General features: G+C 49.3%; 1 protein-coding gene across 1 annotated transcript; it reads right to left on the bottom strand.

Annotated features, from left to right (window-relative positions):
- Positions 1–9039: 9039 nt before the first annotated feature.
- Positions 9040–27649, bottom strand: LOC123955684 (pancreatic lipase-related protein 2-like). The gene is made up of 13 exons (XM_046027960.1): positions 27603–27649; positions 27253–27301; positions 24544–24698; positions 23669–23794; positions 22632–22766; positions 21746–21857; positions 20139–20258; positions 18843–18962; positions 16429–16547; positions 14213–14342; positions 12579–12690; positions 11544–11711; positions 9040–9161 (listed from the first exon to the last, which is right to left on the bottom strand). The coding sequence occupies exons 2-13, from the start codon at positions 27299–27301 to the stop codon at positions 9098–9100; spliced, it is 1410 nt and encodes a 469-aa protein (XP_045883916.1). The 5' UTR covers positions 27603–27649; the 3' UTR covers positions 9040–9097.
- Between the last annotated feature and the right edge of the window lie 141 nt (positions 27650–27790).

The following is a 27790-nucleotide window of genomic DNA, read 5'->3' as shown; positions in this document are numbered from 1 at the left end:
TGTGTCTAAGCTTAGCTCATTATACCTGCAGTGAGCCCCTTCCCAAAGAAGTCCTAGGCTGAGGTACTGGGGGTTAGGACTTCAACCTCGCGCTTTTGGGGACACAGTTCGGCCCAGAGCACTGGCTCATACTTGTTGCCACTGACAGGCGCTCTCTCTGACCTCGCTCGGCATCCAGCGGTCCTCAGAAGACGTCAGTGCAGCTTGAGGAGCAGTGAGACCATTGCAGACGTCCAAAGGTTCAGTAATGGACAGAGCCAAAACAGTACAGCACTCGGCTCCTGGGACACCTGCCCAGGGCAGAGAAATCAGATGCCAAATCTTTAACTGTAATGAGTAAAGGACTTTGATGAGAAAAAGTCACCTATTTTTACGAACTTCCCAAGTGAGATTTAGCATTCCCTTCACTTACTGCAGCAAACCACAGGCATCCTGTCCCGTTGGCCTAATAGAAGCCACAGATCCGTCTGTATCATGATGTTTGCTGCGTGCAGCCTCGCAAAATGTTAGTGTTGATCATACTGTATAATGATGTAGTTAATAGAGCGACTGTATCGACATTCTAACACATGGCCCTTCAATCTGCGCATAAAGAAGCACATGTTTGAGGGGCGCCTGGGTGGCTCAGTGGGTTAAGCCTCTGCCTTCGGCTCAGGTCATGATCTCCCGGTCCCGGGATCGAGCCCCGCATCGGGCTCTCTGCTCAGCGGGGAGCCTGCTTCCCCCCTCTCTCTGCCTGCCTCTCTGCCTACTTTGTGATCTCTTGTGAATAAATAAAATCTTTAAAAATAAAAAAAAAGCACATGATTGGTTCACAGAATTGTCCTAGTACTTGGATCCTATTTCAAAGTAATTCGTTTCCCTTGTAGCGTCACGTGTTTTGCTTTCTGCGTTTAAACACGGTTATTGTGAGAGGAGCCCGCGTCGCTCACCCGCCAGCCAGAGGGGCCTGGCCCAGACACGATTTCTCATCCAGGGAAACAGCCAAAGATGGATGTCTAGGGTCCCTGTCGTACAAAACAAAGCAGCAACCCAAACCCCACAGGATTTGGGATTACCGTCTTCCCACTACCCGAGAATGATGTGATCAAAGAATACTGCTATGGACAGATACTTATAATATAGAACATGAAAAACATGCCATAAAACTGTATGAGAACAACAAACCCATGTACACAGACACACACACACACACACACACACACTGATCCATTTTTTCATTTTTAAAACAGTGGGAGGAGGGGAGAAGATGCTAACCCATAATGCTTGTGGTGGTTATTTGGATGCCGGTGTATCATTAGTTATTTTTATTTTCTTGTTTGAGTGCCTTCCGATTTTCCACAGCCCACGTGTATTGTTTTCACAATTAGGACAAAAATGTTTTTAAAAAATCTTTATTTTAAAGATTTTAATTTTCTTGAGATTGTATGTTTACAGGAAAAAAAGCCACGTGTCGATTGAAGGTAGCTGGCATCTTGTTCAAAGGGCTGAAACAAACCTCAGTGAATACAGTTAAATTTTTTTCAACTTTGTTAAGACCCTGGGAGAAGGACACCCCCGCCCCCACCCCCGCACCCTGCCCCTGCCTCCATCCATGATGAAAGCAGGAGATAGATGGGTCGCCCGCCTGGGGTGCGGTTCAGGCTGCCACAGCTCTGGCCCCTTGGAAATGAGGGAGGTAGAAGCCATTTCTGTCTAGCCACCTCTCCCAAACCCAGAGTTTGTGGATGACGGCTCTGGACTCAAGGTTCTTGAGCTATTTGCCCGTGAAATTAAGGGGTGCCAGGATTGAAATGATTCCTTGCAAGGGGCTCTCATCCTGATCTTGGGATCCTATTGGGCATCAGTGTTTAAGTCACCGACTCAATCAGTGGATATTGCCTTTGAAAACTGGCTTGAACTGTAAAACAAAAGCAAAAAACAGCAACCCAGGGACAGAGGTAACAATTGAATAACGGCCATCGTAGCATCTAATTCGGCTACAACTTCATGATGAAGATTGCCAAGTTCACTGTGCAAATCTGCAAGTCCTTTTGTGGACACGGTCCCCCACTGTAATTCTTTTCCTTAATCTTCCCCCTCGCTGCTTCTCCCTAGCCTGTAATTTCAGGAGCATCGTCTGTCGGGGGGAGGCAGAGAGGTGATTTCTGCAGAGCACGGTATCATTATTAGCACAAGCTGCATCCGTAATGAGCTCATTCCTGCCACTAAAAACAATTCCGTTACCTGATAAGACAAATGTCCCTGGGTCTGGAGACGTGAAGAAACTGAAGTGAGGATTCGTGCGTTTGCTGACGACCACAGGGCCTTTTGTCGGCATTCTCTGGCTTCCCCAGCGTTAAAGAGCTCTTTTGCGGTCACTTTTTATCTTCCTGTGCCAGAATCCTCCGGAGGCGAGCTGTTGGGAGGGCCTGTCCTGTTGCCTGTCCTGACTGCCCACCCCCCCACCCCCAGACTGGGGACAGGCTGCCTCTAACCAGGATCTTAATTTTGGCTTTAACCTTGTTGCTCCAGTACAGCTGTGAAGCCTGTGGCCAGGAGGGAGACTCCCTGAGTTCAGATCTCAACTCTGGGTTTTTCCGGGCTGTGTGACTCTGGATGCTTCCCTTAACCTCTCTGATCCTCCAATGCCTACTTTGTAAAAGGAAGGTAACAAAACAGCTCACTCAGGAGCCCCATTGGTTATGGAAATAGGGAGCTTAGGCAGGTAAATCCGGCTCACACCTGCTCAGGAAGGATTGTCAATTACCCTTGGGGCAAAGGGACCCAAGAACGTAGCCGACATGGGTTGGGGATGGGTTGGCGTTATGTCCCTCGTGGTGAGTTATTAACACAACACGGTTCAGAACCGTGGGCTCCTGGCCACGAATGGAGGCTCTTGACCGCTGGACGTTCCTCCCAGGGGTTCTACGCTGGGAGGGAGGCTGCTCGGGCGTCACCCACCGATAATAAAACCAGCAGGCTGCTAATGTGCTTGCTTGTGTCAGGCTCTGCTGGCCCAAGTCCTTCCCCTGGAATAGCTTATGTAATTAGTATTTTTTAAACATTTCCATCTTATGAATGAATAAACTGAGGCGCTTGACTCAGAGTCACACACTTAACCTTTATGCCACCCTGCCACGTCACTGCCGCACCACTGCCCCGGCGTGTGAGCCTCTGAGGCCGCTGTCACAACAGGAACTACTGCCCCCAAAGCTGCTGCATCAATTCAGAAAGAAAAGAGGCGAGAGGATTCGTGAGAAACCCAAAAGTATACGAAGTGCGAGAGTTGGTATAACGGGGTTCAGGATGTCGAGGGCTGGGCTCTGGGAGGCCTCACGCCTGTTTGTGCCATGCGGCTGCTGTGTGATCTGGCGGGAAAAACTCACCCACTCTGAGCCCCAGTCTCCCGTTATACAATGATGAACGCCTTCTTCATGAGGTGATTTGAGAGGATTAAATACATCATGAGCACGAAGGGCACGGCCTGGCATTTTGCTGACACAAGGCTCACCGGCTGCCCTTGACCGAGCTGAAGGTCCTGGAAAGGAACACCACCACCAGAACAAAAGTTGAGAATAAGGCCAGAGCCTGGAGGTCCTCATCTCTTTGCCCTGCTCTAGGCCTTGCTCATCAGCCTCTCTCCCACCGCAAGAGTTTCAAGAGCTGGGGTCTTGGCTCCTTTCCCAAAGGGCCTCTGAGTTCCTCAACCAAATTACCCCCATGTCACCCCCGACTTCTCCCCCCAAAATACCCAAAGTTTCCCCTGGTGCCCAGCCCAGAAGCAGTGCTCTACCGTAGGAGCCAACATTAGATGGGAAGACCCAGCAGGCAGAGTCCCCAACTGTCCTCTCCTTAAAAGTCTCTTTTTCTCAGCTGATGGAGATGGGCTTGGTGGGGAGACAGTGGGGTACACCAGCCTCCATTGGTCTTCCAAAAATAGCCCCCCCCACCAGAGGTTGATATGTCCCCAACAAAAGCCTGTGTTCATATCTGGATTTAAACTAGATTTTTTGAGTTCTCCAAAGGCTAAGAGCATATACCCCACCTTCCCTGGTTAGCCTGGGGTACTATCAGGAAGGGGCACCAGGTACTCCTTGACCTGAAGGGGCCAAACACCCAGCCCCAAGGTCCTTTAGCCCTCGTTTCCGGTATGTGTTCTGAAGGTCAACCAAGGGCAAATCTCTCCAGGCTTCTCCATCTGGCTGAGGCACCCCCTGCCTTCCATAGCTCCGGTCTGGATGACGGGCAGCTGCTAACAGACCTCTGGCTTAAGGCCATTTGAACCAAAGCCACTCCCATTTGCTTAAACTCAACACAATTTTGGTGATAGCTTATTTTTCAACACATTTGTCTAAAGACATTTAGGACTTATTTTATAATTTGTGGATACGCTGATCACAACTGCAGCTTTGTAACGTTGGGGTTGTTTTATTTCTTGGTTCTCCTTTTTTCCTCATTTTTTCTAACAACTTTTATCTAACATCTAATAAATGGTTGAGAACCTTTTAGCCAATGTGTCTATAAAGCTTTCTATGAAACTGATCATGGCGAATGCAACATTTTATTTGAATGCTCCCTCAGCCCCCTGCCCTGAAGGTCACAACCCTTTTAATAAGGACATAAATTACTAAGGCCCTTCCTTCTAAACCAAGGGTTGAAGACTTTCTCTCTAAAGGGCCAGATAGTCAAATTTTCAGGCTTCTGGGCCATCTGGTCTCCCTCGCAAATACTCAGTTCTGCCATCTTAGCAGGAAAGCAGCTATAGACAATATGTAAATGAGCAAGGGTGGCTGTGTTCCCATCAGAGTTTATTTATAGGCACTGAAATGTTAAGTTCATATAATGTTCATGTATCACGAAATAGTATTCTCCTTTTGATGTTCATTAATTTTTTTTTTTTTATGTGAAAATTCTTAGCTGGAGGGCCATACAAACACAGGTGGCCCATGGGCCCTCATTTGCCAGGCCCTGCCCTAAACAACGAGTTAAACCAAGGACATGATGCTAGCCCGGGGCTAGTCACAAGTGATGCATCTCGTAAGTGATTTGGGTCAAGCAGGTGCCCTCTTAAGGGAGACCCCTTTGGGGGCTCTGGAAAACAGAACCGCTATGCTCCCAGGACACAGAACTTCGTCCAAACCAGGGCAAGGTGATATGGAGCTCAGATGAGCCGGGAGGAAGCCTGCAATGCGTCGAGAGACAAGGTAGAGACAAAGACCTGGCAGAGGCTTTTCATACCCTGCATTACAGTTAAAATCTAATTTAGGTGAAAACAGATGCACAGAAATTAAATGTGCGTGTGAGGCTTTGGTGGCTAAGCTGTGTGCCCCGTAATGATAGCGTCGCCAAATTCACTCCTGTGGCTGGAAAACAAAGATGCTTTTTGAAATTTGATTTTGTTGTTTTACAAATTGTTTTAGCTTGGCGGATAGTGCAAACCCCATTTCTGATCTGCCTGAAACAAAAATAGAACATTAAAGCGTTTAAGATTCAATCAAGGGCTTGCTGTGAGCGGCACGATATTAAAATAACAGAAAAATCAATTCAATTTTTATTTTGAACATGATTTATCACAGATAGCATTCTAATAGATAACACTGATTATATGGTAGCCAATGTAATTTATCTATACCGAGCTCTACGCCTTTGTCAAAGTCATCATTAAGAAATTTGACACACATGCAGGGGAATAATAAATGTCAACTGAAATATATGCCAGCTAGATAGAAATGAGATGCTGAAATGCACGATGCTGGCGCACGCTGTACTTATAAGTAATAATATGCAGTCTAAAGTAGCTTGCGTTTTCAAACGAGAACTCTTTTTACGTTGTCATTTAAAATATCTCACATATCTGAAGGTCAGGAATAAATGGCGCTATTAGCATTAAAAGCTAGTAAAAGAAAAAGTAATTTGTTGTTCATTTAACATAACATGTTATGAAATAGCTTTGTAAAGTATCCATTATTTTTCCCCCACGGAGGCTGAGAAGACAGGACGAAGACGCCCTGGTTCTTCATGGCGGGCTTTGTATCACACTTTTGTTACCATTCAATCTAGATTCAGTGAGATCTTTGCAGGAATTACGCGGTTTGTGGCGGGGCAGGTAAACGCTAAGAAATAAAGCCGTCTTTCCAAATGAGGTCTCTGCCGGCTCTGGCGGGTGGTTGCCCCGGTCGGTCCTGGGTTTTGTCCACATTGGTAGTGCCATTTGGTACAGGCGTGACCAACAGGGCACTGGGGACAGGTAGCAAGACTGTCAGAGGCTGAAGATGGAGAGTTTTGATATGACAGATGCAGGTTCCCAAGATAAAGAGGAGGGAGGCGCTTGCTGGCTGTCTCAGGAACAGTGGCTGATAAATCAGGATCTGAATGCAAACGCAGACGGGGAACCATCTTGGGGTCCCAGAAACCGCCCAGTCCCGTCTCACCGGCAGCCCCTCCTACCAGCCACAGGTTCGGAACTCCAAAATATTGTAAACCTCTCTCCTTTTTTTCTTTTAGAATTGGATACAAAATTAAAACTACAAAAAATAGCATGGACAAACACCTCTCTGACCACCGTGTGGAATTAGCAAAGATGAATTTTTCGTCATATTTGCTTTGCATCGTATTGTAACAAAAAAAATAAATAATAATAACAATGTAATTATAATTATGGAAGTTAATAATAAGGATTCTGAATGTCCACATTTTGATATTTTGTAGTGTGTATGTGGTGGGTCGCAGTACTTGGACAATAATAATGTACATAAATTGTAATTTCTGTATCTAAATGGTGTCTTCCCAACATTTGCTTTTCTTCCCAACCGGGCCCTGGGGGGAATATACCCATATTGATATATTGACCTACCCATATTGATATATGTGGACCCTTCATTTCTTTTTTTATTGCTAAAAACAGTGTGATGGGTACAAATGTCATGTTGTTAATTTCATTCATATTCTGCTCGTTACTGGCAAAGGTAAAGCAAACATTTATTTTTTTAGAAAAATTTTTAAAAGATTTTATTTATTTATTTGACAGACAGAGATCACAAGTAGGCAGAGAGGCAGGCAGAGAGAGAGGAGGAAGCAGGCTCACTGCTGAGCAGGGAGCCGGATGCGGAACTCGATCCCAGGACCCTGGGATCATGACCTGAGCTGAAGGCAGAGGCTTTAACCCATTGAGCCACCCAGGTGCCCCAAACATTTATTTTTTTAAATTAAAAAATTTTTTAAATATTTTATTTTATTCTCTTAAAATAAGAGAGAGAGAGAGCGAGAGAGCACAGTGGGAGGAGCCGAGGGAGATGGACAAGCAGACTCTGTGCTGAGCGCGGAGCCCCATGCAGGGCTCATTCCCTCTGCCTCTCCCCCAGCTTATGTTGTCTCGCTCGCTCTCTCCCTCAAATAAATAAATAAAATCTTAAAAAATAATAAAAATAAGTAAAGTAAAAATGAGATGAAAAAATGCCTAGAATTGGCAAACAACTTGGACAATGTACAGAGAAAGAAAGACAAAGGCCATTAAACACGGAAAAGATGTTCACCCTCGTTCATAGGAAAACAAACACAAATTACAGTTTACGGGATAGCACTTCAGTCTACCGAGTTCAAAACTGGTTAGACAATTGCTCGTGCGGGGAAAGGTGCGACGCGCTCTCTGGTTGGAAGGAACCGTGTGCAATTACCAGAATTTGGCTTTCTTGGCCTACAAGGCCTGCAAATCCGCCTGTGTCAGTCCCCGGGGGTGTTGGCTGAGTGTTGGTTGGTATGTTGGTCACAGAGGGCAACTTGGGAATCCTGACCAAAGGAAATCTAGCCTCAACATTTACCGGACCAATTTTTACGATGTAAAAGCATCATAAAAGATAGTAGTTGCATGAATATTGCTAATGGGGAAGTGTTGGAAAACACTTCTACGTCCATTAGCAGAGACAGCCCCCGCCTCCAGTTCCTCAGTGGAAACGAGGAAGCTGTAAAAAGAATGAAGAGGCTCTCTCTGTATCATGAGAGAATGATGCCCGGTTTACTGAGAGTGCAAAAAGCAAAGTGAATGGTACCTACTGTGCGCTACCTTGTCTGAAATAAAAAATGTGGGACTAGGGCTGGGCCTGGCTGTGTGAGACAACCACACGTGGGTATGTGTTGAATATTTCTGGAAAACAACAACAACTCCTCTAGTTGTCTCTGGGGAGAGGAACCAGAGACTTGGCGGGTGAGGGCAGACAGTGACATACCTTGCATGAGAATATCTTCCGGATCTTTTGCGTTCTGCGCCACGTGCACGTATTAATTTTTTTTAAGCCCCTCTTCCCTCATGCCATGGACAGGCTTTAATCTAAATAATGATTGCGCTGGGGCGCCTGGGTGGCTCAGTCGTTAAGCGTCTGCCTTTGGCTCAGGTCATGTTCCCAGGGTCCTGGGATGGAGCCCCGCATCGGGCTCTCTGCTCGGCAGGAAGCCTGCTTCTCCCTCTCCCGCTCCCCCTGCTTGTGTTCCCTCTCTTGCTGTGTCTTTCTCTGTCAAATAAATAAATAAAATCTTTTATTAATAAATAAATAAATAAATAAATAATGATTGCTCTGAGTTAGTTCTGCTGGAGGCTGTTTTGACATAGGGTCACTTCTTCCCCTAACATGTTAAGATTTATTTATTTATTTATTTATTTGGCAGTGAGAGATCACAAGCAGGCAGAGAGGCAGGCAGAGGGGGAAGGGAAGCAGGCTCCCCACTAAGCAGAGAGCCTGATGCATGGTTCGATCCCAGGACCCTGGGATCATGACCTGAGCTGAAGGCAGAGGCTTTAACCCACTGAGCCACCCAGGCGCCCCCCCCCACAACATGTTAAAAGCTGGGTGGGCAAGGATGACCTTATCCGATAGGAGAGACATTCCTTGTCTAAGGAAATAAACTACAAACAGGCCCCACAACACGCCCTGAGAGAGAGATGGTGGCAGGGGAGGGCTGGTGGCAGGTTTCAGGCGTTACTGGTCAAACGTGGCCCCAGTTCCACAAATTGTTTCTGAAATGTGACCCCAGAACACGGAGAACATCCCAGAACACCTCGATGTTCAATGGAGGGCATTAAAAAATTTATTATGGCCAAGACACAAGAGAGAAGAACACATTTTTAACAAGGGTAAAGAGATTGTAAAACATCTTCTTGGACCGTCTCACTGCTACAGAAATTGTACCTGTGGAGGAAAACATTTTCAGCATGAGACTCATTGACACATGGAAACGGGACCTCAGGGGAGCAAACCACAGTTAACCAGCCCCCTGGGACTCCGATCTCTCGGACCCAAAGGCTCTGCGACACCAAGCAGAGTCCAGATGATTCTCCATAAGCAAAACCCCTCAAAGAATGTCCTCTTCTCCTGTGGCTTCTTAATGGGCTGAGAAGGAATCGGCTGAGTCAGGCCAAGGATTTTTTTTTCCCCCCAAAACCAAGAGAGGACGGACGCAGCGTCAGCTGCACAAGAGTGCCCCAGCCTGCCCGCAGGGGACTTTCCCTATAGAGTCGAGATCATGAATGTTCTTCATACACTGCTTCTGGGAACATAAAATGTGGAAGCCACTCCGGAAAGGCAGTCTGGCAGTTCTTCTAGAAGGAAAACCTAAAGTTCTCCTAGGACCTAGTGATTCTGCTTCTATATACGCAAAACAAATGAACATGTATGTCCACACGGAGACTTGGATACAAGCGACCGTATTCATAAAAGCCCCAAAGTGGAAACCACCCAAACATCCACCAACTGATGAATGGATAAATAAAATGTGGTCCATCTAGATGATCTTCTCTGGCAATAAAAAGGAATGACGAAACCAGACTGATACAGGCTGCAAAGGAGGACCCTTGCAGACACGGTGCTGTGAAAGAAGGCAGACACAAAGGACTGTATCTTATATGATCTCCTGTGTCTGGCCTGTCCAGAGCAGGAAAATCTAGAGACAGAAAATAGACTAGGGTTGCCTAGGCCTGGGCAAAGGGATAGATAGATGAGCAGGTGATGGCTAATGGGTGTGAGGTTTCCTTTTGGGGTAAGGAAATGTTCTACAATTGCGAAGATGATTGTAAACTCAGTGAATATGCTAGAAGTCCCTGAATGGCATGCTTTACATGGGTTGGATTGTATGGTATGGGAATGATCTCTCAATAAATATGCTTAAAAAAAAAAAAAAAAAAAAAAGACTGGGAAGGGTTGTCACTCCTGAGCAGTGAAGCCTGGTTGGGGTTGGATTGGGGCCGGTACCCAGACATGAGATGCAGGGTATCCCTGGCCTCTTCCTGCCCTGGTGGTGTCTCTTGCTAGAGAAGATGGCTGACCACTCAGCCTTCCTCGGGGCTCGGCTTCAGAATGTAGCTCCTTGACAGGGGAATCTCTTATGTGAGGGGCTGACTTTGGCACTTGCAGTCTATCATGTGTGGGCTCTACTGTACTTGAAAACAGTGACTCCACCCAACCGCCACCTCATGACTCTGAGATCCAGACTGTTCCGCAATGCACCCACCACCAGCCCTGATCGATTCTCAGCTCCATGTCTGGCTGTAGATGGGCCCCAAGGCAGGCGGACCAGACTGGCTGTCAGAAGACTTGGGTCCAAGTCTGGGCTGCGCTCATGCTGGTGCTCTGCTCTTGAGTGTACAAAGGAAGGTGGAATCTGATCCTTCCAGCAACACTCGGAGGAATCGGGAATAGTATGGCTGACCTCCAGCACGTTAAATGACGCAGCTTAGCAAGGTCTCGGTGTGTGTTTTTTTTGAGGTCTGGTAGTCTTCCCTCCAGCTTCCTTGTGTGGCCTTAGACAAGTTGCACGACTCCCTGTATCTGGCTTTCCTCATCTTAAAATGAGAGCAGCTGAGAGGGGATACCTAAGTTTCCCTCAGACCTTAACAACCTGTTATTTTATGACGATCTTCTTTGAAGGTGGGCTTCTTCCTTCAGTATTTTAAATACAGTTATATCCTCTCCCAGCCCTGACCAAGTAAGATTCTGTTCCCTTGAAGGAGAAGAGAATGCCCCTGTGAGTGAGAGCTCAGCCCACTTTCTATCCTTTTCATACCGCAGTCTCCAAACAAACTTATTTACATTAATAACTGCTCCCCAACTGGAATTAACTTCGAGATTTCCTACAAGTTCTGCCCAGGCGTTTTTCTCATTGTTCGAGGTCCAACAGTCTCACGTGTGCCTATTTCTCAAATCTATGCCTTATAACTTACTGATGCCTTGCTCCATTGAATTTGGGCAAGGGAAATGATATTTGATCAAATGATATTTGATCTTTCAAAGTGAATCAGAATGCTAGAAGAGGAGTTGAGATGAATAGTGGGATAGATAATGGCTGGATGGCCAGAAGACTGGATAGATGGCTGATGGCTGAATGGATGGGTGAGAGGTTAAGCAGATGGACAGAAAGGGATGGACGAATGGCTGGGTAGACTGTTACCCAGATGGGCAGGCGGGTGACTGGATGGATGGATAGATGGGTGGATGGATGGATGTAGCTAGACTGGTAGGTAAATACAGATACTAAGATGTAGGTAGTAAGATGTAGGTAGAATAAGAGATACGCACTCAGTCCCATTTTCACCACTTTGCACGGTGATTTGCGAAGCCCCCAGCTTGGTCCGGAAAAGATTTATCACGTGGTTGTTCCAGAGGAACTTAACCTTCTGGATTTTTCCAACATTGAGGTCGACATCAATGTCACGCGTATGATTTGCATGTGGTTTTAGGGAGCCTCTGAAAGCACAGACATAGAATGTTATCTCAGCTGGATGTACGAATACATAGGATGATAGTGGTGGCTGCTGTTGGTTTCTGCAAATACCTTGAACGACTTCATGGGCATCCAGGAGCTGCTAAAACACTAATATATTTGTGAAGCACGCATCTGTTTAAAAAGATAGGACTCTAGATCTCTACTGTCTTAATTTGTCCTTAGGGGAAATCAAATATTTGAGGAGGCATATTAACCTTATAATCATACTATAAGACTAATTAGTGCAATGTCTTATGTTTAAAGATGTATGTGGCTCAGCAGAGATCTTCTGTTAGGATTTCATATGGGGCATAGAAAGTTGTCAAAAAGCTTCAACATAACATGAAAAGTATTATGGAAAAGTTAGTATAAAAAAACACAATATAATTTTACAGCCCACACACGCATTCATCCAACACGTATTTACCGAGCACTTCATCTGCCCAGCAAAAGCTAGGGGCTGAGGCTACCACCACAGCAAGAAGGTAGGTGTGCCAGTGTGGGGGGTGGGGAGTGCAGGTGTTGGGAGTAGTTGCCACGTAAACATACCTTATTGGAGGAGAATTTGATACCCATAAAACCAAAGTCAGAAAGCCATGACTGACATTCCAAAAGAAGTTAGCACATATCTGATCGTAAGTAGTGAAGTCCCCCTCTGGGCCTCACTCTTCTCATCCGCAAAATGGGATCTCTGGGTCAGATGCCAAGATTTTCCTCCATCTCTGACATTCTAGGATTCAAAGGTTCTCTCTAATAGATGGCCAGATTTAGAAAGCATTTTATGCCCAATCTCTTATGAATACTCAATGATGAAAAGTCTGACCATTTCATGTTACTCTCAAACTTACTTGAAAATTTCATATTGTTTTGAGTTTCTGTTGCTTCCATACAAAGCAATCCTGATGTACCCACTCGTTTTCTTTTTTCCAGCCAGTGTGACGGATACCCTGTATCTCCAACCTGTCCAAAGACATATAACCAGTTCAATGAACTCATCTTGTTGGGGAAAAAAAAAATCATCCCATGGAAGAATTCTTGCTCCTAGCTCTGCATCCCCAGCCTGAAATGTCAATAGTGCCAAGGTAGAGAAACCTTAATCTAGAGTTTTCTCTGAACATTCACATGTACACAGATGAGTTTATGAAAGAACATCCAAGCTTCTTTTCCCTTCCACAAAGAGGATGTGCTGTATTCTCTACTGTCTCTGCCCATCCCCTCCCCAGACTGAGCTGAGTTGCCCCCCTTCTCTACCCCACCCTGTGTTCTGGAAGGCCACCCCCACCAGGGATCTCGCCACTGGCGTTCAGTTGAGTTCCGCTGATAAGAGAGTAATGCAGGAGATCGGAAGGCAGGAGGAAAGGGGGGACCCATCTCTCATGCTCCCCCGCTGCCTCCTGGCTCTGGTACCGGATGTCTGGCGGTAACTTCCCTTCTGGGGAAGCCGTGCCACTCCAGGAGCCCCACAACCACCCAATGCTGGGTGCCTCGGCATCCCTTGATGACTCCTTTAACCCTGCCCACACCTCTCGAAGTAGACCCTTCAATAAAGTCTCTTCATTTGAACCATGTCGCTGAGTTTTCTCTCCTGTTGGGACATTTGCATTTGTTGTATTCATACGTGTTTTTTTGCCCATTTGCCTTTTCGCTTACTAGAGAGGATTTCTCTCTTCAGTACATAGAGCTATCTCCTTGCTTTCAACGGTTCACAGAGTAGCTGGTTGTCTACCAATCGGTGGGCATCTAGGTTTCTCCTCGCAAACTTTTGGTGTTAAAAACAATGCTGCAGTGAACATCCTTGAGCACACCTTCTTGGCAAGTGCTGTCCCAAGATACGTCTGAGAACTGGAACGTCTGGGTTGAAGGACTATGCACAGGAGACGTTACAGACACTGCCCACCTGTTGTCCTCTGTCATAAGTATTGTGAGGATTACAGGAGATACTACATGGGAAAAGTGTTTTGTAAAGTGCTACATAATTTTTTAAATTAAAACTCCCTTGAAAAATCATGCTCTTCTATTCAGCCACCACGTAGTATTACTTACGACAAATGAATCTTGATGATTTTACTATCTTGTACTTTTTTGGTAAGAAGCTGGGCAAAACAACACAAACACAATGTGTGTGTGTGTGTGTGTGTGTGTGTGTGTGTGTGTGTGCATGCATGATTGCGTAGGGAGACTAGTATGACAGATGATCACGGGCATGTCTCAACTTACAGGGACTTTGCCCTATATGACCCTGTTCTTCTGTTGATGGATTCACCCTTCCCACTTACGGGGTGGATGAACATATGACCAGCCTGTGCCAATCACTGCACTTCGCTCCACTGATCAGGCTTATTGGTTAAATAACGTCCTTCTATTACAGCTAAGCTGGTTGGAATTGTTTCTGTCAGGTGCTGGCAACGGTCCCGACTGCTTAGGCTGGTACAACTGCCAAACGATTTGCAAGAGTTTTTAAATGAGTAAAATGGAAACTTACGGGTAAAGTTACCACTGTCTCCTGTGTTCAGGAAAAAGGTTTGTCCCACAGCACTGGTTTTCCCCTGAAACCGGTCAGCGTAGTGCCCCATTTGGGGGCATCCTCCAGTTGGACAAGGGAAACAGCTACTCTGGTGAAAAAACACAATTTGCTTGTTAGTGGTGGGCTTTGACTGACTCAATCAATTAAGCAACTCATCTTCGCATCCATCCTCCTATTTATCTACCCACGCACCCCTCTATCCCCCAACCATCCTCTCATCCACCCACCCATTCAACCATCCACCCATCTGCTCTCCCACCCCTCCACTGACATCCATGCACTTATCCTCAGAGTCATGCACAGAACTGTATGAAGCCCTGTTGTGTACGCAAACAAGTACCCAGAGAACCTGGAGTATAGTTGGGTAGACAAGTCATATCCAGGGAGCAATAATGTTCAAGTATGGAAGGGAAATGCAAGACATCTTCCAGGAGGAGTAAATGGGACCAATACGTTCTTTCAAAAGAACAGAGGAAGAGAAGGTCTGTGACCATCTTCACTTTAATGTGAATTATCTAACTGATCCCTGGGTGATGTTCCTCCAACAGTAGCTCATTAGTGGGGGCTGGAGGAGGTGGTTTGCTCTGTTCAGATCAGACTAACATTTCACGCTAGTGTCACTGGTCTTCTGTTCTTTGCTCTCACCAAATCTGCCTTCTGTGGTGTGCGCGGCTGTTTTGCAATTTGGAAAGCACGAAACAAATGCTGGAGGCTGTGCATATTGTTATCTACACTCCCACAATAACGAACACAGCCAGGACTATGCAATGATTACTCTTGGACCCCGGGGATGGAACATGATATCCTTTTGACCTTAGTTCAACCCAAGAACATTACAGTCAAAATCAACTTTGGAAAGAAAAACGTGTGCGTATAAATATATTTTTATGTTTACTTTGGAGAAAAAATATTTTGAAACTTCAAACATTTGCATCCCCAAAGTACCAGCTGATTCAGGTAAGAAGCTTACCCTTTCATACTGGTTTGTTGTTGTGGACACTACCATCTCGGGGGTAATGGGACTTGTATAATGGAGAAATCTGGCAGATTTTAAGTATCTTAAACAAGTAATCAAGCTGGAAGTCATCAAATAATGAGACAAAGTGCCACTAAATGAAGGCCAATGCGTCTGGTTGCGTACACTAAGGACTCATAACACCCAGTGAATCGTGAAGAAATAACCAGACGAGTTCAGACTGAGGCTATTCCACCAAACACTCAGTCTGGAATCCTCACAACTGTCAATGTCTTGGAAGACCAGTGAAAGATGTTGAGCTGTTCTGGATTAAAGGAGCCCAAAAAAGTGGTTTTGTCTGGCTTAGCTGGTTGAGCGTCTGACTCTTGGTTTTAGCTCGGGGCATAAGCTCAGGGTTGTGAGATGGAGCTCCACGCCTGGTTCTGCGCTGGGCCTGGAGCCTGCTTAAGATTCTCTCTCTCTCTCTCTCTCTCTGTTCCCTCCCTGCCTACTCATGTTCTCTCTCTCTCAAAACAAACAAACAAATAAAAACGAGAGAGAGAGAAAGAAAGAGAGAGAAAGATTAAAGGAGACTTAAAAAAAGGCAATGCAAGAAAAAGAAGGGAAGAAAGGTAGGGAGGGAGAGAGGCAGAGAAGAGAAGAGAAGAGAGGGAGGGAAGAGGAGAGGGAGAGAGGAAGAATGGAAGAAAGAAGAAGAAAGACATAGCTCTAGAGGACATTGGATATCTGGAGAAGTCTGAATATGGACAACATATTAGAAAATAGTAGTGTATCAATGCTAAATTTCTTGAATGTTGTTCTACAGGAATGATCTTGTTCTCAGGAGATGAATGTATTTGAGTGAAGTCTCTAGTTTGCTTTCACATAATTTAGAAGAAAACTACACATAGGCACACATTTAAGTGTCAACAATTGGTGCATGTAGGTGATGGGCAGACAGATGTTCACGTGTTCTTGTTTCAACTCTTGTGTAGATTGGGCATCTTCCAGAATAAAAAGTTGGGACGGAGGGAAGGCCCAGCAGTCATGTCCCCTCCTGCCCACCCTGCTTCTGGGAGAAGTCTCTGTGAGGCTCCGATGTGCAGTCCCTCCTCCCATCAGTCATGAGGTTACAGCTCTGCTCTCTGCCAAGCCGCAGGGACAAAACCTCTATCACCCACAGGGTCACTGACATCTTCCCCCGACTGGTGTGACCTACCTCCTGAAACTCATTGTAGGAGGCACACGGGTAGCCCTGGAAGCCGTCGGGGTTGAGGATGCTGCTGGAGTAATACTTGTAGCTTCTTAGGTGATTGCAAGCCACAAAGTCTCGGGTTCCTGAGGAAGCAAAGGCCATGGGAGCTCACTGGAGGCATTTCACTTTTAAAGGCTGAACCATTTGGACTGAGCAAGGAATCCCACATTGCACAGATGGGTGTCAGGGCACAGTCTGCAAGGTCTATGACTGACCTGTCCGTCAAGGGGCTTGTTTAGTAGTGGGGGTTGACCAGATGGCTCTCCTTGCCCTCCACCTGTGTCCATTTGCTGAGAAGCTGCTACTCAAGGAGCAGCAGGTGTTGGGGAGTGGCCGGCGCTAAGGAGCACATCTGTGCAATCCTGGAGGACTGGGCATGCGATGTAAAGGAATGATGAGGGCGGCGGGCCGTGTAGGGGCAGTGAGAAATGTTATGCAGAGAGAGACATAGAGAGAGAGAGGATAATAATTGCCCAATTGCCTTTAAGGGGATCCTACACGGTCTGGCCATTTATAGTAAAGGCCCAGATTACTTGTTCTGATTTTTCACGAGAAGCCAAGCATCTTGACTTTTCTGTGAAAATCTTTCCATGCTCAAATGATATCCATACATTCCCACTTCTAAACAGTCACTGGGAAGGCCGGTCACATACTGCTGGGGTTGCGATCTGCCTGCCAGCTGGGCCTCAGTTCGCGAGCTGGACACAGACGCCTTCTGAGTGAAGCAGGCTTCCCTGTGCCTTCGCCCCAGGCTGAGAACCACTTCCTTCCTCCTATTCCAGGCACGAGGCAGGGGCAGTGGCCAGTACAATCACTGTGGCCTCTGGCCACTCTGTCGCTGTGTTTTATGTGCCATCTTTTTCTTTAGACCAAAGTCCTCTTGTTTGGAAAATGGTTTTTTCACTTCTCCAGCTCCTGGCTGCAAAACTTCCTATGAGGTAATCCCTGGCAACAGCAGACGTAGCTGGGGGGGTCCTCTTGGGGGCGGGGGTCTGGTGCCTTCATCCACTACCCAGGGAGAAAGGCACATTCCCTTTGCATCTGGGAAGCCGCGGTAGGATCAGCCCCCCCCACAGCTCTGGGCTCTATGTGCTACCCACCCCCGTCCTGTCCCCAGTCCAGAAACTTCCTGCAGAAGCTGTTCCGTGTGCCCCACACCAAGGCTCATCACCAACAACAGAAACTGCTTCATCCTGAATTGTTTCTTTCGTCCGGAACTGTGGCCCTGGGATCCCAGCCTACGGAGCAAGTGGCTTTCACCGTTCCTCTGCTCCGCGCCTGGGTCACACGGAGCTCCACGCGATCACATACACTCCCGTGTTCATGGGCTTCTTCACGCTAACTTGTCTTTTTAATTAAACCTGGGCTCCCATTCTGGGTGGCCTGCTCAGCACTTCTGGGAGGGGCAGGCCTTCCTGTGACTCTGGCAGGGCCTCCCAGGGAGCCCAGCAGCCGCATCCTCCGCGGAGTCACTGGTGCGGAGCCCAGAGGGGGTTAAAGCTCCTGTGGCTTTACCAACCCTGCTCTTTAACATCAACATACAGAATATAAAAATGCCACCAAAGGTCACTGAGCCCCATGTAACGGACTGCACTAGGTGCTTGCTTTGGGCTAGACCCCGGTGGGTCTGGGAGGCCCTTGACATAGTCCCTGGCTTCAGGGAACTCCCAGCTCGGACAAATAAATCCTCAAATGAAATGATCACAGACTCAAAGCCTCCATTCTCAGGGAGGACAGTGGAGCCGATCTCAGGGCTGGGCCACAGGAATAGCTGAAGGTCAGAACAAGGGCGGTGAACACAGATGATGCTTTAGGTCACCTCCTATTAGGGGCACTGAGCACGTTCTCTCAGATGAATGGGGGTCCACACAAGGCTCATCCCCTAGAGCCCAGGCCTCTTCTCCCAGCACGCTCTCCCCAAACCTGCAGAGTACGTCCCCCAACTTTGTCTTCCTACCAGCTCAGCTCTTTTCCATACCTGGAACCCGGGCACAGTAAATGGCAAGAAAGTCTAAGCCCCTCAGATCTTTGCTTACACCCAGCAAGCAGTCCTTCAAGAAACAGGCATGGAGGACAGAAGGCCAAAGCCAGAGCTGGGTCTTTGCCAATGAACTGGTCCTCTCCTGCCTCAGCATCTGGCCAAGGGGAAGATGGTGCCAGATGGGACACGAGGTCAGGGCTTTGTAGCCAGAAGTTGGGCTTAAATCTAGGGGACTCTTGGGCAAGTTTTATACCTCTACTGACCCTGTTTCCCTGTCTGTAAAATGGGACTGATCAGAGTAAAGACCTCAGGACATGGCTGTGGAAATGCCCGGCACCGAGCACACACTGTTTCTCCCCAAGTGGACGGCAGCTGTCTTGCTTCTCTACTTACGTACCTTCCCACAGGCCGTCTATGTCAACAATGGTTGAAAGACTATTTTTCTGACATCCGGGCATTTGCTTTCCTCCATTTGGATAGAAGTCCAGATGGCCCACCTTTTGGCTCATTCCAAAACCTGAAATATTATAAGCAGAGGGGAGCAGGGAGGTGAGTGGTCCCAACGTTAGGTTGTGGCCACAGACAGTATTGGCTCCTTCCAGCCACAGCGAGAACCTTCTTGGCCAATTCTCTCCTCAGCCTAGCCATGCTGTCTGTGACTCTGCAGAAAGTGCTCAGAAATGGGCATTTGGCAAGAAAAGAAGGGAGGAGAGCACACGGGAAGAGAGAAGAGGGGGAAGCTGGGCTCTGGGAGTGCTTGCACACAGGTGTATTCGTATGTACATGTCTGTCTGTCTGTCCTGAGGAGACCCTAAGCAGTACCGTCAGACCCTGACACCACTATGTACCAGGAGCTGCATATCAGGACTGAGGAAGCTTTTCTTCCTGTATTCGTTTAAGAATTTTGACTTCCATGTTCTATTGTTCCACTGAGACCACATTCCATTATATCGCTATATTGAGAGCCCAGAGCAATGGTAGGAGTTTTGGTTTTTGAAGCATTCAGACCTGGAATCACAACCTATTCTACTTAAAGACTTCGCCGTCATGTTGGGCAATTACTTGACCTTGTGAAGCCTTCGTTCCCTTGTCAATGAAATCGTAATAGTAATACCTACTTTTTAGGGTTGTTCTGATTAGTGAGCTAATGTGTACAAAATATTCAAAGAAGCATATGGTAAGCACTCAATGAGTGATATAATTTTCATTAAAAACATACTTTCATTGGCAGTTTTCATGAGTGGTTGTACAAGAAAATCATGAAAAAAGAACATTGGCTTTAGAAGAACCAGATAAAAGGATATAGTTCATGTCCAGCAAAACAAACTATAACCATAGCTTTGACAAAAGAAGTAAAAAAAAATATTTTCAACAATTAACTCTTGCATTTTGCAAATACAGGTCAAACATCAAGAAGAAATTTACCTGTCCCTCTGGATGTTGGCAGATTGGAAAGGACTAAAGTTTTGAAGACTGGTGAGGCCCTTCCAGGCTGTAGAAGTGTTTCAGGCTCACCTAGGCCGGCAGGCCGATCCCGCGGGCACTGTCCTGACTGTTTATCTGGGGTTGGGGCCCGAGGGCTTCCTGTGGTTCACCTTTTTGAATATAGCCCTGGAGGTTTGCATGTGGGGTGCACCTGGACCCACTCCCATCCGTCTCAGCTGGCCCCCAGGAGGTGCAGGGGGGAACTCACCTAGGAAGGGGATGATCGGAGCACAATCTGTGTGAATCACATCCACAAACATGGCATCAGACGCGTCCAGCCGAACCTCCTCAGGCGTGCCCTGGAAGCATGGCTGTGCAGGGTCCAGTCCTGAAATCGGGGAGCGGGGTAGTCAGACCGCACTCTAACACAATACAGGCTCTAAACCCTGTACCCACAAAATCCATGGAAGTTCCCGGGCCAGGAGTCCCAGAGCCCAGCAGCCGTGATTTGGGGGAATTAATTGGTCTGCAGCTCCTAGTATGCTTAGGAGAGAGGAGTGGAGACAGGCTAAGAGTGGGGTCACTGACTGCCAACGAACATCCAGAAGTCCCCAGTGCCTGACTCCGAGCAGGACCTAGGGGGTCCCCTTGCCCCTTCATGTTCTTTGTCCTTTTTACCCTCACCTGTGACTAAGTGGCCACAGCTCTCCAAGACTGCAAGCTCCCTGGCCTCGCCCGGCTCCACTCAGTCCCCAGTCCCCAGTCCGCACACTGTCCTCTGTGGCTGCTCCCGCTATCCCCAGCCTGCTGTTCACTTCCCCACATCCTCCCCTAACCAATCTGTGCTCTCCAAGACTGGGCTCAAACACCACCCCCTCAGGGAAAACTTAGCCTCTCCTTTCTCAGTGCATGCCACCCACAGTGTATAGGATTATTTTGTGTTTAATTAATTTGGCTCTGAATTTACTTGCCTACTTAACTGTCTGCCTCCTGGACCAGACTGTGGGTCTCCCGAAGGGGGCTGTGGCCACTTCGTCTTTAAAGAGAGGCAGAGGGTGGAACCCACAGGGCACCAGGGATTCAGGGACCTATATTTAGCCCTGGTTTTCTGCTCAAGGTCAAACACCTGTCGCCTCTGACCCTCAGCTTCTTGTCTAGAAGGTGCGAATAACAACCACTCTCTTCTTACAGGGTTATTGTAAAACCTCCATGAAAAGATAAAAGAGAAAGGACTTTGCAAACTGAAAACTTCTACAGTAACATGAACTATAATGCCCCCATCCCTCACCGGACCCCAGCACAGGGCCCTGAGCAAAGGAGACATCCATTTCATGGTGCATTGAACTGTTTGCCAAAGCCACGTGCTGATATTCGCCTGCACAAAATAAATAGTTGTCTGTGACTGCCTCGTGTGTGTTCATTTTGCCAAGTGACTCATTCATTTATTCAGTATTTACTGAGCACTTCCCATGGAGCAGGTTTCAGGTGGCCACTTTTCACTCTCTGCCTGTGCGTGGCACAGCACTCGCATTTGTGGAACCGACGCACTAATTTAAAAAAACCAGTTGTTGTTGTTGTTATTATTTTATTATTATTATATTACTCTTGCAATAATAACCCTGAAGTTTTAAATTCTCAGTCAAGTATTCCCTAATGAAATCATGGACAGTGACTTTCTGTGGCTAGTGGGGGCAGCCGCTACAGCCGGCTCCCGCTGGGCCTGCCAGGGTGCTCTGCCTGGGCTCCCGCGTGCGCCGCACTCCCATCTCGCCCACTCCGCCCCCACCGTCTCCACCGTCCCCCACCGCCCCCCACCGCCCTCCACCGCACCCCCACTCAGCCTCCCGCACCCGGTCGGGGCCGCGCGCCGCGCACCTGTGATCCTGCCTGCGTGGCCGCCCAGCCTCCTGCCCGCCTCGGCCGCCGCGTGCGCGCCCAGGCTGTGGCCGATGAGGTGCACGTCCTCGGGGCTGTAGCCCAGCACCGTCTGCGGACGGATGGCGCGTCAGGTCCCGCCGGGCGGCGGGGATGCACACACGCAAGGGGCGCGGGGCGCGGGGCGCGGGGCGCGGGGCGCGGGGCGCGGGGCGCGGGGCGCGGGGCGCGGGGCGCGGGGCGCGGGGCGCGGGCTGCAAATTCCGGAGGGGACACCTCCAGGACAACAGCGGGGACTGCGCGACCCAGCCCCATAGTCTGCATGGCCCGCGGGCCGGCTCGTGCGTGGGGCAACAGTGCTGACCAGTGGCCACCGAGTCAACTGCAGGCGGCTGGGGTGGGGACCAGACGTGGGCTGCCTGCTGCCACCCACACCTCCCCTGGACCCTGGCGGGGGTCGGGCTTGTCGGGGAGAGCGTGGGTAGTGGGCCTGGCTCTGGGATTCTCCAGAATAGACCTTCCAGAAGGCTGTAAGGGACCTTCCCGCCTGGGCTGTCTGAGAATGAAGCCTCATCTGGTGTCCCAGCGTGCTCTGGAATTCCCAGAAAAGCCTACACGGAAGGCTTTCTTCCAGAAGGAGAAACCGAGGCTCCAAGAGGTTAGTTCACCTCCAGCCCCATAAGTAGGAGTCTTAGGGACAATCCGGGAGGGAGAAAAGGGACAACTGCACCTTAGAAAAGGCCCTGCTTGGGCTTCTAGACCCGGCCCCAGTCCCGAGGGGTCCTTAAGGCTTCCTCTTAGGTAGGAGGAAGTTGGTGCTCGGCTGCCCCTCCCCCCCCCCCCACCCGCCGGCTCCTCACAGGATGTGGCCCAGGCAGGGTTTTACCGACAGATTTTGAATGAAGAAAGCTATCTCTGCTCCCACGACGCGAATGTTATGGACGGCTTGGGTATATTTGGTCTTTGCCCCACGTTTCCAGTCCACAGAGATGCAGTTTACCTTCTCCACTTTAAACATTTTCTGGGGACGACAAGCAAGAGAGACTGATTTACCAACAACGACAAACTATACACTCCAGAGATAGGCATCCACACCCCTCACGCACCTAGCTGTGCCGGAGCTCTAATATTCCTTGCACATGTCCAAACTTCTGCCACGTCACTATCGATTGGGTGTGCTTATCCCCACTTAACAGATGTGGAAACTGAGGCCTGGAGTGGATTAAATGACTTGTCTAAGGTCTCACAGATACTTAGTGACACACCCAGATCAAAAAAGTCACTTCCTACATCAGGGGTTAAACTATTACAGTAGGGCCAAATCCACTACTTTTACCAATAAAGTTTTATTGGAATGAGCCACGCCCATTTGTTTACTTAACTGTTTACCTCTGCTTCTGAGCTGAAGCAGAGTTGAGCTGAAACCCTATGACCCAAATTGAACACAAATGCTAAAGTGTCTGCTACCCGGTTCTCTACAGGAAAAGTTCGTGGACCCCTATAGTAGATAGTCCAAGCCCTGGGTAGTGCAGCTGTTGTTCCCACCAATACTCTTGGTGTTCTAGCCTGACCCTGGCTCCTGATTTGGACAGTGCAGATATAGAACATTTCCAATAGAGCAGAATGTTCTATTGGATAGCAAATCTGTACACACAAATTCAAGTTGCTTTCCTGTCTGGGACTTTCTGATTGGACCCTGGTTCCTTTCAGCCTCAAGAGGAGCTGGTTGGCCAGAAGTTGTTGGGTTGGGAGAACTTGACAATGGATGCCCGGGGAACCCAGGCTTTCCTTGGTGGTTTTTGCAAAGGAGGGTTCTTTCCCTATTTCCTTTCCCAACCTCAGGGACACTGGGGCCGTGGGGTTTGCATCTGGGTGCTGATCTCCGTCTGGAGTAGCTAGGTGCAGGGTGGTGGGGATCCCTACCTTGCACATGTCCAACAGCCAGTTCTCTTCCCCCTTGTCTATGAAGCCGTGGATGATGAAGCGTGTCTTGCGGTCCAGTTGGAAGTTGGAAGCCTCGACCGTGGCTAGATCAGTGGCCGTGATCAGCTGGTTTAATAATAAAAAAAGTGCTAAGCGAATGTCTGAAGAAGGATCACAAAGTAAAAACAGCACCATGGCCACGTCCAAGCGGACTCCCAGCTGGGAGCAGGGCATTGGTCCCCTAGAACCCCACAGTGGGCCACCTCATGGACCTATAGATAGACACCAGCTCTCTGAACTTTCTCAGGGAGAGCGGGGAGCTACTTGGATCCTGAGCATGTCCCTCCTGGTCACTTCTGACCACCTGCAGGAAGCCTGTCCTGCTTCCACCTAACAGGCCTTCTGGGACTGAAGTGTTCCCCAGGGGTCCCCACCTTTGGTCTTTTGTGGCTATGTATTGCCTCTTTCCATCTGTCCTCTAGCTTCTCGGGAAGGTATAGTTCCCCACTCCACTCCACTGAGGGGCTTCTCTCCCTCCCCAGACAGACCCTCCTCAGGAACGCCAGGCCTGGGCTTCTCCATAAAAGCACACATACTTCCCCGGGAGCAGGCTGCTGCTGCTGGGAAGCTTCTGCAGGTCCGTGCACGAGTGTGTGTGGATGTTAGTTTCTGGGTTGGGCATCCATAGATTTCATTATGTATGCATAGCGGTCTGTGATCCTGAGAGCTAAGTTGGCTCTTGGTCTACCATTGGTGAGGAAGCCTCATCTGGAAAGTTCCAAGGCCGTGCATTTTTTCCTTGGACAGCCACGTGAAGGCTCCAGCAGCGGCAACCCAGTCCACCCACCACGCAGTGTTTCCACACCCACTCTTACTTGGAAATTGTTCGGATTTTCATTTGTGTACAGGAGAAAGCGGGTGTCAATGTCCTTGGGATCCCAGGGAAATAACTTTAAAGGCCGCTGAAGGGTCCCGCACCATGGCTTTTCATCGGAAAAGCAGCCAAGATGTCCATAACAGATCTCCTTTCCTGGGGCAGGAAGAGCAACGAACAGGGCCCTTGTGAGGTTCTGGAAAGAAGCCCTGTGTTCTCAGCTACACAAGAGGATTCTTTGCGGTGAGCCCAGGGCTGACTCTGGCCAACGCTGGTCTTCACCTTTACCAGCCATTGTTCCCCAAACTTCCATGGTGATGGGAGTCACCTGGGGACTGGGAGTGACTACACGTGTCGCGTCTACACAATCCCAGGCCCCTCCCTCAGAGACTCTGATGCCTCCCTAGGATGGGATGTGGGAATAGCATGTTTAATGCTATATAACCCTCATCATCTGGCCAGTCGGGGAATCACTGAGAATTCTTGGGGCCCTTCCGCCTTGAAACTACTTCTCCCAGGAAAACTCCCAGATGGTCTTGGACTTCTGTTCATCAAACATCAGGTAATTATCCCAGGTGTGAAACCTGTGGCTCGGTGCTTCCTGATTCCCCTTGACTTCTCCGTGACAACCACCACCGGCCGAAGCCAGCTGTAGGCGTTCGTGGGTATTCGTCCCATTCATATAGCTCCATGTCATCCTTTTACACACACTTTTGCCCCCAATTAGGCTCTGCCATTTCAGATTATAATTCACCTTAAAAGGTGAATTTTCTAAGAACGGGGATGATTTCTTGCTGCATCATATGGTGTGTAATAGGGGTCCGACCCGCACAACTGATGAGGGCTTAACCGTAAATGCTGGTCCTTTCTGTGCCTACAACACGCACATTTCCACTAGCAGTTGTCACTGGGGGGGGGGGGGGGGAATAATCAAATCTGTAGGATTGCAGTGGGTCTCTGTCTTAGGTTTCCTCAGCTCCTAAACTGGTGGGGCCAAATGTTGGCCGTTAATTCAAAACTGGTGGTGGTTAATACTTGTTTACTGGGTGTCAGAGACCATGCTAGCAATTTACCAGTATTATCCCACTAAAGACTCAAAACAACCCTGTGAGTAAGGAATTTGCATTATTGCACCCATTTTACAGATGAGGATATCAAGGCACAGGGGACAACCAGCGGTGGAGCCCGGATCCGAACCTGCGAAGTTTAATTGGGAATAAAGCTAGGTGCTGAGGAGATCAGGTTCAAACCCTGCCCTGAGAGAGAGAGGAAATCTAACAGGGAAGGAGAGACTAAAATAACTCTCGCTTCAGGTGCCAAATGCAGGGGCTTGGGGGCCTGGTTAAGACACCTGGGCCGTTGGGGGAAAGTGGGGAAGCGCTGGAGGGCATCGAGCTGGTGAATGGTGGGGGTCCTGCTTCATGAAGGAGTTTTGTGGAATCTCGTGAAGGGGGCTCCGAGGAGGGAAAGCCTGGGACAGGCAGGGGTGTGGAGTGGGGCAGTGCAGGGGCAGGGCACCTGGGGTGGTCAGAGGCAGTCTGACCTCTGACAACAGTGGAAATTAAGGCAAAGGTGAGGAGATGGGGGGAAGTGACGTCTGAGCCTGGTTTGGAAAAAGTGAGTTTGAGGCATGGTGGGAGGTCCTAGAGCTCAGGAAGGTGGGAGGCCAGAGGCTAGGCAAGGGGGAAGACCCAAAGCAGAGAAAGAAAAGTGGGGTGCCTGGGAGGGACTTTTGGGGGCTGCCCAAGTCTGGGGCAGGAGGTGGCAGCAGGCCAGCAAAGGGGCCCAGAGGGCCCAGAAAGACCCGAGATGCAGCCGCACCCATCCCAGACTCTGCTGTCGGGAGCCAGGTCTCGTTACAGGGCTGGGATGGGTAGGAAGACCCGGAGGGGGCAGGGACAAGCCACGGGCACCAGGGGGAGGAGTCAGGATGCAGAAGAAAGGCTCACTAGGAACCCGAGGAGACCGTGTCTGCAGTTGTGGGAAGCATTCTCCAGCAGGGTCTGGGGGGCCCAGCCAGGCAGGGAGGGGGTCTGAGTGATGGGAGGAAGTAAGGGAGAGAGGGAGAGAGCCCCCAGAGGTCACCCATGAGGTATACCTCTGTGAGGTGGGGTGATGGGCAGTAGGCAGTCTGGAGGCCCCAGGGGGCTGTGGCGGCAAGGGAGGTTGCTTCTGTTTGGGGACAAGTGGACCTTGGTTTCTGTATCTGAATCTGGACAGAGGCCAGGGGACAGGGACTGATCGGAGCTGGGGAGACAGAGACCCTGTGAGGGGAAGGAGTGCAGGCCGTGCGCGGGAGGGTGGGCTTATGTGGCAGGTCTGTCCCATAATGTCAGCTCTGTGACATTAGTCTGCGGACACGCGCTTGGCCACTGGACGGACTGAGGGCGTGGCGGGCCTGCCCAAACTGCCTCCCCCTCCCTCTGCCCCGGCAGCTGCCACCTCTCCCGCCCGCCTCACCGCCCCAGAGCCTCTGCAGGAGGAGCAGGACAGAGCAGGAGGATTACCCAGAATTATCTGTGACAAGAACATTGCCACAGAGTCAACCCTCCCTGAATGATGGCAGTTGCGGGTTTTCTTGAAATAGTGACAATGCGGTTTGTTGTTCGTGGCGGCGGTAATCCCGATGATAGTGTCCCGGGGGCCTCACCCAAAGGCCAACCCAGGCACCGTCCCTTGCTCCCCCAAGGGATGGTAACAGCATCCTCACCTCTGACTGTGGCCAGCAGGAGAAGGCCGATGGTCCAAGAAGGCAGCATCTACATGGAGGAAAACATAGACACATAGACACCCCCGGGCACAGGTACGAGGCTGGCGGTTGCTCAGCCCAGACAGGGCAGGAGGCCCGGGAGCACAGGGTGTGTGGAACCGAAACCCAGCGCCTGGGGCTTCCCCAGGGGCTCCCCTGAGTCTGAGGCCTCCAGCCTACGCACATGGCATTGGGTGGCCCTGCTCTGAGACCCCCGGTTTCTGGGTCTCCCCTCCGCAATGACTTCCTCCCCTTCTGGGCCACGTCCCTCTGGCAGCCCCAGCCCCCACAGGATCCGGGCTGTGACTTACTGGGGAACACCAGGGCGTTGTCTCACAGCCCGGCCGATTGGCTGTGGCTTTTATACTCAGACCTCCCCTTTGGACTCCCGAGATGGGCGGAAGGGAGGGCTAGATAGGGCTGTGCACCTGCGTGCTTGGAACTTAGGTTGTCACAAACACATGACACATTCGGCCAGCTCGGCAGTGTGACCCAGAGG

This window comes from Meles meles, chromosome 13 (genome assembly GCF_922984935.1).
Source record: "Meles meles chromosome 13, mMelMel3.1 paternal haplotype, whole genome shotgun sequence".
Classification (NCBI taxonomy): Eukaryota; Metazoa; Chordata; class Mammalia; order Carnivora; family Mustelidae; genus Meles; species Meles meles.
Note: the sequence above shows the minus strand (reverse complement) of the source record. Positions and strands in the feature narration are given on the sequence as shown.